Below are 13641 nucleotides of genomic sequence, written 5' to 3' on the forward strand. Positions count from 1 at the left end.
GCTTACTCTCTTCATACTCTCTTCATATGTTTGTTTTGTGCTTCAGCCCTCATTTATTTTCTCTATACAAAATATTCAGGGTATCACTTTTAGTCCTGGTCACCTTTTTTTGTCATAACTATTTACCAAACCGTAACATGTAACTATCAGCAATCTGTGAATTCCTACTTTCATATGCTGTCATAACAGTTTAAATAACACCTGTTCCTAATTTGTCATATACTTTCATCCAAAAAGGAGTCATATCCTTTTTCTGAACATACAATATATTCCTCTATGTCTTCATTTCATCTGTTACACATTAATGTTGAATACTATAATTTATTCCGTGTTTACATTTTGATTAGTGCAGATTGTCCCACAATACACACAATCTTGGACATTGAGATCAAATTTATTTCTTTTTCTTAATTTAAAGTTTAATTAAAAACTTTAACATTAATGTTTTAATCTTGCAAGAATGGTATTGCATTATTTTTACAGTAATATCAGTTACCACTCCTCTTTTACTTCCCTCCCAGATTGCTTTCATTGCATATATAACTGCAAGACAGTCACCAAGTATTTATGAATATGAAGATGAGAACTTATTTCTGAATGATAAGAAATCTGTGCCTAGCCTTCATGACCCTGCAACACGTGAACTTTCTGTAGTTATACCTTCATATAATGAAGAAGAACGATGTAAGAATTTATGTATAAGATATTTTGCTTTATAAATTATTTTATCCTCAGTGTAGTTTTAACAAAACAAGATCTGCAGTTTTGCTTTTTTTCTATATTTTACAGTACCATCAATGATGAATGAAGCTCTAGATTATCTAGAGATGAGACAGGTACGTATTTGCAATAATTCAGTAACATTTTTGAAAGTAGAATCTTCTAATAGTAAAAGAACATAAACCCTGTCAAATGAAAAATGGTTCTCTTTATTTTTATAGAAGCAAGATCCTTCATTCACATATGAGGTCATAATAGTTGATGATGGCAGCACAGATCAAACCACAAAGGTAGGAAATAAAGGACTCTTTTACAAACTTTAGATACTTGTCAACATTACAGGTGCTCTTCATGCTTATGAGCACTTATTCAGTGAGTGTTCAAACTTGTGATGGTCCTGTAAAGGGTGGGTTACAGTTAATCTTTGGAGTTCTGACTGTTGTAGCATTAAATGACCTGCATGACCCTCACTTAATGACTGGAACTGAGATTGCCAGAATTGTTGTTACTAAGCAATAAACTTACATGACATTGTGTTTTATGATTGTATTGCTTAGCGACACCAATTCTGGTCCTAGTCACTATTATAAGCTGAAGACAACCTGTTTTGTTTGTTTGTTTTTTGAAAAAGACTTCTTGTTGTTAAAGTTTAAAATCACAATACCAGAAACAATACATGCATAAGAAAAAATATCAGAAAGCTGTAAAAAGTAATTTTATCTATTCCATATCTCGTTCTTATTGCTGGTGTTATTATTTCAAGGGTCTGATTCCAAGATATCTACAATGTTTATTATTTAGCCAGTGATTGCTCCACCTTGCAAGCTGCAATTTTTATTTAGTGATAGAGAACTGAAAACTTTTCCCTTCAGTGTACACTCAACTAAGAACATGGTTGTCTATGTATGTCATAGTAGCCTTTCTGCATATACCATATTTTTTGAAGTATAAGACACACTTCCCTCCCCCCCCACCCCCAAAAGAGGGTGGAAATGTTGGTATGTCTTATACACCGAATACAGCCATTTTTGGCCTCCCAAAGCCTTGCCCCGCTCATCCTCTTTTGCAAAAAATGGGCCTGTTTTTTGCAAAAACAGGGTGCGCAGAGTTTCCCCCCCCCCCCGAGCCCTGCCAGGAGCACTCTGTGCAGGCCTCCCAAACCCTCTGCATGCCCCATTTTTTGCAAAAATGGGCCTGTTTTTCACCAAAACAGGTGGTTTTGCCTTCCCCCAGCTCCCAGGAGCAGTCTGCAGGACTCCCAAACCCTCTGCACACCCCATTTCTTGCAAAAATGGGCAAAAAACAGGGCACGCAGAGGGTTTGGAAGGCCTGCAATGTTCCTGCTGGTCAGGGAGGGCAAAAATAGGCCAGTTTTTGCAGAAAAACGGAGTGCGCAGAGGGTTTGGGAGGCCTGCAAAGTGCTCCTGGGGGCTAGGGAGGGCAAAAATCTTTTTTTTCTTACTTACCTCTTTGAAATCTTGGTGCGTCTTATACACCGATGCATCTTATAGTCCGGAAAATACAGTACTGCACATATGCTTTTTTTCCTTCTTCTTAACTTTTCCCTTGCTTATATGTTACATTGTGGTAGCAAAGCCCAAAGAGCAATTCAGTATATCTAAAACAATTCACAGCTAGAATTGATTCTGCCAGAATAAGCATAATATATCTGTCAAAGTGATAATATATATTTGTCTAAAATAATTTTCTCCTTTATTATGTGCATTTATGTTCAAGTATTACATAGATTTATATGAAGCATTAGCATTAATTCACAGGACATTATGAAATATTTTAAATAACTGACAGTCTATTATGGTTTTACTAGAGATAATTTGAGGAAATGAGTAAAGAAAATGATGCATGTATTGTTTGTCAACAATCTTTGAAATAGAAAATTTTTGGGTAGAAAAATAGTTTTTAGCTAAGCTACAGTTATACTTGTTTTAAGGACTTGATTATTCATGATTTGTTTAGTAACAGAAATTAAACACAAGCAAGAATTAAGCAAAATAAATTAAAATGGGAAGTAAACTATACTAATTATTAGTAAACTATTTGGCCATTACATGCTGAATATTCATTCATTCATTCACTTTGTTTAGCCATCTATCTCCATATTCATAATTCTGGGCAGTTTAACCATTAAAATATCAAAGCAATTCAAAAATTACAAAGAAAAAGAATCTAACCATATTAAAACCACTACATTGAGCAGCCAAGATATAAAACATTCATGGCATTCAAAATGGAACAGGCTACATTCCATCACATTAGTCCTATTTATTGGTAAGAGTGTTGGTTAGGATGTGGCCTAAGGAGATCAACACCCTATATCAAGGTGTGCATAATTCTTAGGCAGCTTCTTTTCCTCAGGCAAAATGGTCCAAAAAAGAGATTTAACTGACTCTGAAAAGTCAAAAATTGTAAAAGTGTTTCAGAGGGATGCAGCACTCTTGAAACTGATAAGCTATTGGGGCCTGATCACAGAACCATCAAACGGTGTGTTGCAAATAGTCAACAGGGTCGCAAGAAACGTATTGAGAAAAAAGATGCACATTAATTGCCAAAGATTTGAGAAAAATCAAATGTGAAGCTACCAGGAATCCATTATTCTCCAGTGCTATCTTATTCCAGATTGCAACTTACCATGAGTGCCCAGAAGTATAAGATGTTCAGTGCTCAGAGATATGGACAAGGAAGGCTGAAATCCAACCACCACTGAACAAGATACATAAGTTGAAACAGCAAGACTGGGCCAAGAAATATCTGAAGACACATTTTTCAAAGGTTTTAATGGATTTATGAGATGAGAGTGACTCTTGATGGACCAGAAGGATGGGCCAATGGCTGGATCAGTAACGGGCACAGAGCTCCATTTTGACTCAGACGCCAGCAAGGTGGAGGTGGGGTACTAGTATGAGCTGGTATTATGAAAGATGAGCTAGTTGGACCTTTTCAAGTTCAAGATGGACTCAAAATCAACTCCTAAACCTACTGCCAGTTTTTAGAAGACACTTTCTTTAAGCAGTAGTACAGGAAAAAGTTACATCTTTCAAGACGACAATGATTTTTATGCAGGACAGTGCTTCATCACATGCATCCACTGCGTGGCTAGCCAGTAAAGGCCTTAAAGATTAAAGAATAATGACATGCCCCACTTCCTCACCTGACCTAAACTCTATTGAGAATTTGTGGGCTGTTCTTAAATGGGAGATTTACAGTGAAGGAAAACAGTACACCTCTCTGAACAGTGTCTGGGAGGCTGTGGTTGCTGCTGCACAAAAAGTTGATTGTCAGCAGATCAAGAAACTGACGGACTCCATGAATGGAAGGCTTATGACTGTTTTTGAAAAGAAGAGTGGCTCTATTGGTCACTGATTATCATCATCATCATCATCATCATCATTATTACTACTATTATTATTTTGAAATGTCAGAAATATTTATTTGTACATTTTAAGTTGTTTATTATTCTCACTTTAACAGATGCAAATGAACAAGTGAGATTTTTGTTTTTTTATTTAGTTGCATAATTATTCTGCATACTAATAGTTGCCCAATAATTGTGCACACGTATTCTCATAAGAAATTCCAAACTTCACTTTTACTTTCTTAAATATTCAGGTTTGAGGTCTATTAACATTTTGGATTGACCAAGAGCACTGTAGTTGTTCAATAATAAAATTAATCCTCCAAAATGCAACTTGCCTAAAAATGGTATCCAACTGGTTCTAGATGCCACTAAAATATATGTTAAAGGAGGAACCTTTTAAGAAAAGCTATGCAGCACAGGGATAGCCTGCCTCCTGAAGTTGTGGAGGTTCTACTCCTGCAGCTTTTCGAGAAAAGAATTTACAACCTTTCCTGCCCTGGACAGGGATTTGGACTCTGACTTTTAAGATCCCTTACTATACTAGGATTCAATAATACTTCGAAAAGGTGCAACAAGGGGCTGAAGAATAGTATCTCTAACATTTTGTAACATCAAATTTGCCTAGGGCACCACTAAGACATTGGGGCTTGACTGGATTCTCGGAACACCCTCCTAGCTCTGCTCATCACAATCAAGAGGAGGATGAGGGGAAAGGCCTTCCTTGAAATGATGAGGAAAGACCCCCAACCACAGGAAAAGACAGATGGGTTAATTCTGATTGTATAAGACCAAGCCTTAGGAAACAAATGCATACAAAACCTGAATTGAGAAGGGAACAACAGACAGCAAATGCCAGCTCTGCGAAGACAGTGGACCTAGTTAGCTCCTACAAAGAGACTGCATGGATGGATTACAAACAATGGCATGACAAAGTTGCAAAAATGGTGCATTGCAATATCTGCAAGAATTACTATTTGCCTGCCAATAACAACTGGTGGGACCATAAAATTGACAAAGTAATTGAAAATGAAGAAGCTAAAGTACACCAGGACTTCAGAATTAAAACAGAAAAGCATCTGCCACATAACACCTCAGATTTAGCAATTGTTGATAAGAAAAGACAAAAAAGTCTCAACAGTGGTCTTTGTAGTACCTGGAGACAGCAGAATGAAAGAGACGAAACTGGAGAAAATCACAAAATATAAGGACCTGCAAATAGAACTATAACAACTGTGGCAAAAGAAACCAAGATAATACCAATAGTAATAGGCAACTTGGTTGCAGTCCCAAAACATGTGGACCACCAGTTGGACACCATTGGCATTGACAAAATCACCATCAGTCAATTGCAAAAGGCAGCTTTACTTGGAACAGCTTACATCTGTGACAGTACCTTTAACACTATGAAACAACATCTGTCTGGGAAGGATTTAATAGGTGAATAAATTAGCAGGAAGAAGATTAGAAAAATTCAAATTACATTTTCTAAACAAAAAATATTTTTGCCTGATATATGTATATTTGAAACTCTTGACCATCAATTAGTAGCAAGTATAGCATTCCAAATTGTGATTACTATTGTTTTATTCTGATGTATTATTTTCTATAGGTTGCACTGAGGTACGTTAAGAAGTATGGTAGTGACAAAGTGAGAATACTCACTCTGGTGAGGAATCGTGGAAAGGGGGCAGCTGTTAGAATGGTAATAAACTCACCTGCTTTTCCTTTAAATTGCATATTTTCTTTCTCAGAGGAAACAAATGATTCAATCTTTACCCTTTAGTATGAACGTTTAAATGAAATTCAAAAATATTACTGAAGGTACTGCAAATTTAATGTTCTCATATTTAGAATTTATAGTACTTGATGTCTCTGGAGAGTTTCAGTCTTTAAGTCATAGTTGTCTCAAAGGTACTTTTTCAAGAGACAACTGAACTTTTTTGTTTTTCTTTGAAGACATTTTGCTTCTCATCCAAGAAGCAAACTCTGACTGGATGGTGGAGAATGGAAGGATTTATACTCCTTGCAGACAGGTGGTCATTTGCATTCTTTTAGAGAGTTGTTGGGGCCACTTGGAGGTTTATCTGTGTCATCAGGATCACGTGAGTAGTGCAAAAATGGTGCATTGCAATATCTGCAAGAATTACTATTTGCCTGCCAATAACAACTGGTGGGACCATAAAATTGACAAAGTAATTGAAAATGAAGAAGCTAAAGTACACCAGGACTTCAGAATTAAAACAGAAAAGCATCTGCCACATAACACCTCAGATTTAGCAATTGTTGATAAGAAAAGACAAAAAAGTCTCAACAGTGGTCTTTGTAGTACCTGGAGACAGCAGAATGAAAGAGACGAAACTGGAGAAAATCACAAAATATAAGGACCTGCAAATAGAACTATAACAACTGTGGCAAAAGAAACCAAGATAATACCAATAGTAATAGGCAACTTGGTTGCAGTCCCAAAACATGTGGACCACCAGTTGGACACCATTGGCATTGACAAAATCACCATCAGTCAATTGCAAAAGGCAGCTTTACTTGGAACAGCTTACATCTGTGACAGTACCTTTAACACTATGAAACAACATCTGTCTGGGAAGGATTTAATAGGTGAATAAATTAGCAGGAAGAAGATTAGAAAAATTCAAATTACATTTTCTAAACAAAAAATATTTTTGCCTGATATATGTATATTTGAAACTCTTGACCATCAATTAGTAGCAAGTATAGCATTCCAAATTGTGATTACTATTGTTTTATTCTGATGTATTATTTTCTATAGGTTGCACTGAGGTACGTTAAGAAGTATGGTAGTGACAAAGTGAGAATACTCACTCTGGTGAGGAATCGTGGAAAGGGGGCAGCTGTTAGAATGGTAATAAACTCACCTGCTTTTCCTTTAAATTGCATATTTTCTTTCTCAGAGGAAACAAATGATTCAATCTTTACCCTTTAGTATGAACGTTTAAATGAAATTCAAAAATATTACTGAAGGTACTGCAAATTTAATGTTCTCATATTTAGAATTTATAGTACTTGATGTCTCTGGAGAGTTTCAGTCTTTAAGTCATAGTTGTCTCAAAGGTACTTTTTCAAGAGACAACTGAACTTTTTTGTTTTTCTTTGAAGACATTTTGCTTCTCATCCAAGAAGCAAACTCTGACTGGATGGTGGAGAATGGAAGGATTTATACTCCTTGCAGACAGGTGGTCATTTGCATTCTTTTAGAGAGTTGTTGGGGCCACTTGGAGGTTTATCTGTGTCATCAGGATCACGTGAGTAGTGCAAATGGGTGTGGAGCCTTCTTGGAATTGCTGAAAGACTGGAAACTGTGTTGTAGACTTGAGATAGATGATGTTGTACCCCTCCCCCTCTGTTGAGAGAGGGCTGTTCAGTTTTGACATAGATGGACTCTTTGACCCTTCTTTCAAACCAGTGGTTCTCTCTGTTCAAAATGCGGACTTCACTGTCTTCAAAAGAGTGGCCTTTGACTTTTTAAATGCCAACAAAACATACATGCACACTTCAGACCCAATAATGCATTAAGGCAGAAGCTTGTCCACCCCAAGCACCCAGACACAAACTGAGCAATGTGTTATATGCAGTATAATGCAGTGAACCATGTGCAGATCTGTTTCTTTCGGGGAAACAAAACAACCACATCATTAATGAATGGCACAACATAGGGGAAAAAACCCATCAGGCCAAGATTCAGCAGTCCATCTGCATTTAAAAGACAAAGGTCATTCTTTTGAAGACAGCAAAGTCCACATTTTGAAATGAGAGGACCCTTGGTTTGAAAGAGGGGTCAAAGGGGCCATCTATGTCAAAATTGAACAGCCCTCTTTCAACAGAAGGGGAGGGATATGACACCATATATCCCCTGTCTACAACACAGTCCTTTCAACAGTTCCAAGAAGGCTCCTCAACAATTTGCACTACTCAGGTGACCCTGATGACACAGATAAACCTCCAGATGGCCTCAACAACTCTCTAAAAGAATGCAAATGACCAGCTGTCTGTAAGGAGTATAAATCCTTCCATTTCCCACCATCCAATAAGAGCTGAAGAAGCTTCTTAGATAAGAAATGAAACCTCTTCAAAGAAATAACAGAAAGTCCAGTTGCCTCTTGAAAAAGCACCTTTGGGACAACCTATAGTGCTTATTTTGGTAAGATGGAACATAGACTGGTTGTTTGATTTAATAGATTAATAAGGGAAGGAATCTCTATTAAACCAAATGCCTCTTAAATGACAAAATAATTTTTGAGCCCCAAAACACACCATGAGAAAATATATTTTTCAGGTTACAATAAATAAAACTTTTGACAGGATGCAGTGAACATTATCCAGACTACTTTGCCAAACTGACTGTATTCTAAATTTGAAATTAAGTCTCTTTCTGTTTGAAATGTAATAAAACTTGGATCTACAAGTTTTTAGTATATTAAACCCAGTGTCTACTTATCCTTTGAATAAAACCATCCAAGTCTTTGGGAGTACTTTTAATTTAAAATTTAAATTAAATTAAATTAAATTATACTTTTAATATTTATTATATGTGTCCATAAATTATTATCTTCAAGTTTGAAAGACATGTCATAAAATTAATATTGAAATGAGTGTATTTAACAGTAATTTCACTTTTATGGCCAACTTTGAAAAATACTGCATCACGTGTGGTGAGCCCATCTCTTTGACAGGAATACAAAAGAGAATAATACATGCTTCCTGTAATCTTCTCCAAGAGACATGGAGTTTTGGTATTTTGTCTTTTTAAAAACTTAACATTACTTAACATTAAAATTAGCCAGAGAACCAGTTTTATATAATGGTTAAAATGCTGGCCTAGAAGCCTAGAGTTTGTGAGTTCTTGGCCTCCCTTTGGCATGAAAACCAGCTGGGGGAGTTTGGGCCAGTCATTGTCTCTCTACACCCAAGTTGTTGTTACACTGTAAGCCACCCTGAGTCTTCGGAGAAGGGCGGGGTATAAATGTAAACAAACAAAAAAAAAAGGGGGAAAATGAGAAGAATTAGGTATATTTACCTGGTTAATAATAATAATAACAACAGAGTTGGAAGGGACCTTGGAGGCCTTCTAGTCCAACCCCCTGCCCAGGCAAGAAACCCTACACCATCTCAGACAGATGGTTATCCAACATCTTCCTAAAAAGTTTCAGTGTTGGGGCAGTTACAACTTCTGCAGGCAAGTTGTTCCACTTATTAATTGTTCTAACTAACTTTCTCCTTAGTTCTAAATTGCTTCTTTCCTTGATCAGTTTCCACCCATTGCTTCTTGTTCTACCCTCAGGTGCTTTGGAGAACAGCCTGACTCCCACTTCTTTGTGGCAACCCCTGAGATATTGGAATACTGCTATCATGTCTCGCCTAGTCCTTCTTTTTATTAAACTAGACATACCCAGTTCCTGCAACTGTTCTTCATATGTTTTAGCCTCCAGTTCTCTAATCATCTTTGTTGCTCTTCTCTGCACTCTTTCTAGAGTCTCAGCATATGTTTTACATCGTAGCGATAAAAACTGAATGCAATATTCCAAGTGTGGCCTTACCAAGGCATTATAGAGTGGTATTAACACTTCACGTGATCTTGATTCTGTCCCTCTGTTTATGCAGCCCAGAACTGTGTTGGCTTTTTTAGCAGCTGCTGCACACTGCTGGCTCATATCTAAGTGGTTGTCCACTAGGACTCCAAGATCCCTCTCACAGTTACTACTATTGAGCAAGGTACCACATATATGGTACCTGTGCATTTTGTTTGTTTTTTGCCTAAATGTAGAACCTTACTTTTTTCACTGTTGAATTTCATTTTGTTAGATAGCGCCCAATGTTCAAGTCTGTCAAGATCCTTCTGTATCTTGAGCCTATCTTCTGGAGTGTTGGCTATTCCTGCCAGCTTGGTGTCATCTTCAGATTTGATGAGTTCCCCATCTATCCCCTTGTCCAAGTCATTGATGAAGATGTTGAAGAGTACTGGGCCTAAAACAGAGCCTTGGGTACTCCACTGCATACTTCCCTCCATGTGAATGTAATTCCATTGAGGACTACACGTTGAGTGCGGTTGGTCAGCCAGTTATGAATCCATCTGGTGGTGCTGCTGTTTAACCCACATTTTTCTACTTTATCTAGTCGAAGGTTATGGTCTACTTTATCAAATGCTTTACTGAAGTCCAAGTAAATTATATCGACAGCATTCCCCTGGTCTACTAATTTTGTCACTTTGTCAAAGAATGCGATAAGATTAGTCTGGCATGATCTGTTTTTGACAAACCCATGTTGGCTTTTGGTTATTACTTTGTTTGCTTCTAGGTGTTCGGTGATTCTTTGCTTGATTATCTTTTCCAGAATCTTCCCCGGTATTGAGGTCAGGCTGATAGGCTCTGTAATTTCCTGGATCTGTTTTTTCTTTTCTTTTTTGAAGATGGGAACTACATCAGCTCTTTTCTAGTCCTCTGGCAGTTCCCCTGTGCTCCAGGATCTTTGAAAGATATAGTTCAGTGGTTCTGAGATCTCATATGCCAGTTCCTTCAGAACCTTGGGGTGTAATCCATTCGGTCCTGGTGATTTGAACTTGTCTAGGGTAGACAGGTGTTCACTTCCCATTTTCTTCCCTATTTTAACTTGTGTTCCTAATCTGTTTTTTGCGGTTCTGTTTTTGATAGGTTGGATTGTTTTTTCCTTTTGTGTAAAGATAGATGCAAAATATGAGTTAAGTAGATCTGCTTTCTCCCTGTTGTTTGTCACCTTCTTGCCACTTTCTCCCAGCAATGGGCCAATTGTTTCCTTGACTTTTTTCTTGTTTTTAACATGTTAGAAGAAGCTTTTTTTGTTATTTTTTACTTTTGTTGCAAGCCTTTGTTCATTGTGAGCTTTCCTCACTTCATCTTTACAGGCTCGGGCTATTTGCTGATATTCTGCCTTAGTTATTTGCCCCTCTTTCCACTTTTTATATGTGTCCTTTTTGTCTTTCAATTTGTCAGATAGTTCTTTATGCATCCATGCTGGTTTCTTTTGAGATCTATTATTTTTCTTCCTCATTGGTATTGTGCTAGACTGGGCTTTTATAATCTCACTTTTCAAAATTTCCTAAGCTTCTTGAGTTGTTTTCCCCTTGAAGATTCTCATCCATGGAGTCCTTCTCAAGCTCTCTCTGAGTTTATTGAAATTAGCTCTCTTGAAGTCCAAGACTCTAGTTTGACTTTGTTCTACTACTTGTGGTTGCATAATGTTGAATTCCAATATTGCGTGATCACTTGCCCCCAAGATTCCTATAGCTTCAACACCTTCTATCATTTCATCTCTGTTAGTGAGAATTAAGTCCAATATGGCTGGTCCCCTTGTTCCCTTCTCTACTTTTTGGGAAACAAAGTTGTCTGCTAGGTTTATTAGGAACCTGTTGGATCTTCCACTTGGTGCAGAGTTTGTCTCCCAGTTGATGTCAGGGTAGTTAAAATCCTCCATTACTACTGTGATGTGCTTCCTACATACCTTAGTTAGCTGACTGACTGACTGGTTGAGCTATAAAAATATAATCATAATAATGACTACATAAAATATAGACCTTCTGATTTGGTAAACAGCCTCATTTTAGTTTCTGATTAAGTTGCCTAGTAGCACCCTTGTCTAGAAACATTTATTGTTCTTGAGTACAGATCGCCAGGGTTTGTAGCCATAATTCAAACAGAGCTTTGTGAAGTTGTTCTTAGTCTTGAATTATGACTATTGGTACATGGAAAGCTTATTGCATTATGTTAGTTTTTTAAACAGATTATTCTAATTTTAAACATAATTAAAAGGGAAACTGGCATATGATGCAAAGCAAAGCATTAGTCTCCAGAAATATGATTTCACATAGGTTGTGCAGACAGTCTGACAGAATTAAAATGGTGGCTCACAGCAATTGTTTGGCAAAATTCTGTTAAGCAATCTCATTAATTTGGCTTCTGGCAAATTGCAGTTAGTGACTGGCCATTTCCATTGTGGCATCCATTTTGTGAACAGGCAGTCCACCCCATACTAGCAACATGATTGTGTTTATGCTGTCAAATATGTTTTCTGGTCATAAAATTTAATACCTAAATTATAATTTTGGGGGGAGGATTCTATCAAAACAAAGTATGACTTTTTGTTTTTTCATAATAATCTGCTGAACTAATTTAGGTACTTATATATTTCTTAACTGCAGGGTGTATTTTATTCACGAGGAAAAAGAATATTGATGGCAGATGCTGATGGAGCTACAAAATTTAAAGATATTGAAAAAGTAGAAAAAGGTCTTGAGAGTCTCCAACCCTGGCCTGTGAGGTTCTATTTGGCTACTTTTTCTCCTTTTTGTTGGATTAGTAAGAAGATAAATATGTTCCCTTTTTTAAGTCTTAAAACGGGATCCAGAAAAAATTGAACATATTTAATGTCTTAAATTGTGTAGGATTGGAGCAAACATCTTTATCAGGTTTGCTTACATTTTTTAATGCTGTATCCTAGTTTGAGATTTATAATTTGGGATTACTGCAAAATATTCCCTTTTTCTACATGCAAGGGAGTTTAGGATCAAGAAATTAAATTTTGGAGCTGATGAAAAAGTAACATGAGCATTCTCAGGTGATTATTTTTCCCTCTGTTGCCATTTACATGCCTTTTGGAAACACTATAGTCAAATATAATTTCTTGTTGCCATTATTTTTTTAATTTAGTTTTAATTTAGTTGAGCTGTTTCTTCAAACAATATGTTTTGCATCTTATGGAAGTACAAAGCATCTTTCTTTGAATAATGAAAGCAGCTGTATCATTTTCTAGGCTTAGCCAGCTGCTTTAAAAGCTGCTCCCAGGTCTCTATATACAGTACATGTACATGGCAATCATTGTATCTCAAAGAAAGAGCAGGAGCAAGTTATAAATTCACCACATACACCTGGAAGAAGATACAGTGGCTTTTATGAGTTGAAAGGAGTGCTTATATGTATATAATTTGGAAACTACCTGTTCCTTACTCTGCTTCCCTTAAAGCTGTTAATGTTTTTCCCTCTAGGAAATGATGGCTATTGCCTGTGGCTCTCGTGCTCACTTAGAGAAAGATTCCCTATCACAGGTATACTTTTCTTGCCTCTGTTTTTTTCTTCTGCACCTACTGTCAGACAGACTATTCCTTATAGACAGATATAAATGTTTTCTTTTTTAAGTTCAAATCTTATCCTCCTTTAGTTTGCACAATCTCTGGTTGGAATGCAGAATGTGGGCTCTTATTCAGCAGTATACAGCCAGCCTAAATAAGTAACACAAACATTCATTACTACCGAGTATTTTTAACACAATTATCAGTCTCATTCTGTAGTCTCTAAATTGAACAGAGTTATTTTAAAGTATTTTTATTAAATCAGATTAATTAAGAGTATAAAAAGTATACATACAACAGTATTAACAATATCGTGTAAGCACTAATTTGAAATGATAATAATAAAAAAGTAAGAAGGGAAGGCCTAGGTTCCTTTTAAACAGAACAACTTCAAACCCACTCCCTCCACATCTTT

General features: G+C 36.7%; 1 protein-coding gene across 1 annotated transcript in view; it reads left to right on the plus strand.

Annotated features, from left to right (window-relative positions):
* Positions 1-13641, plus strand: part of ALG5 (ALG5 dolichyl-phosphate beta-glucosyltransferase) — a 38319-nt gene that overhangs the window by 4418 nt on the left and 20260 nt on the right. Inside the window, exons 2-7 of the mRNA XM_058165868.1 lie at positions 522-684; positions 790-836; positions 942-1010; positions 5706-5798; positions 12300-12413; positions 13143-13202. Coding sequence (XP_058021851.1) covers positions 522-684; positions 790-836; positions 942-1010; positions 5706-5798; positions 12300-12413; positions 13143-13202 — 546 coding nt within the window. The remainder of the gene's footprint in view (positions 1-521; positions 685-789; positions 837-941; positions 1011-5705; positions 5799-12299; positions 12414-13142; positions 13203-13641) is intronic.

This window comes from Ahaetulla prasina, chromosome 2, assembly GCF_028640845.1.
Source record: "Ahaetulla prasina isolate Xishuangbanna chromosome 2, ASM2864084v1, whole genome shotgun sequence".
NCBI lineage: Eukaryota > Metazoa > Chordata > Lepidosauria > Squamata > Colubridae > Ahaetulla > Ahaetulla prasina.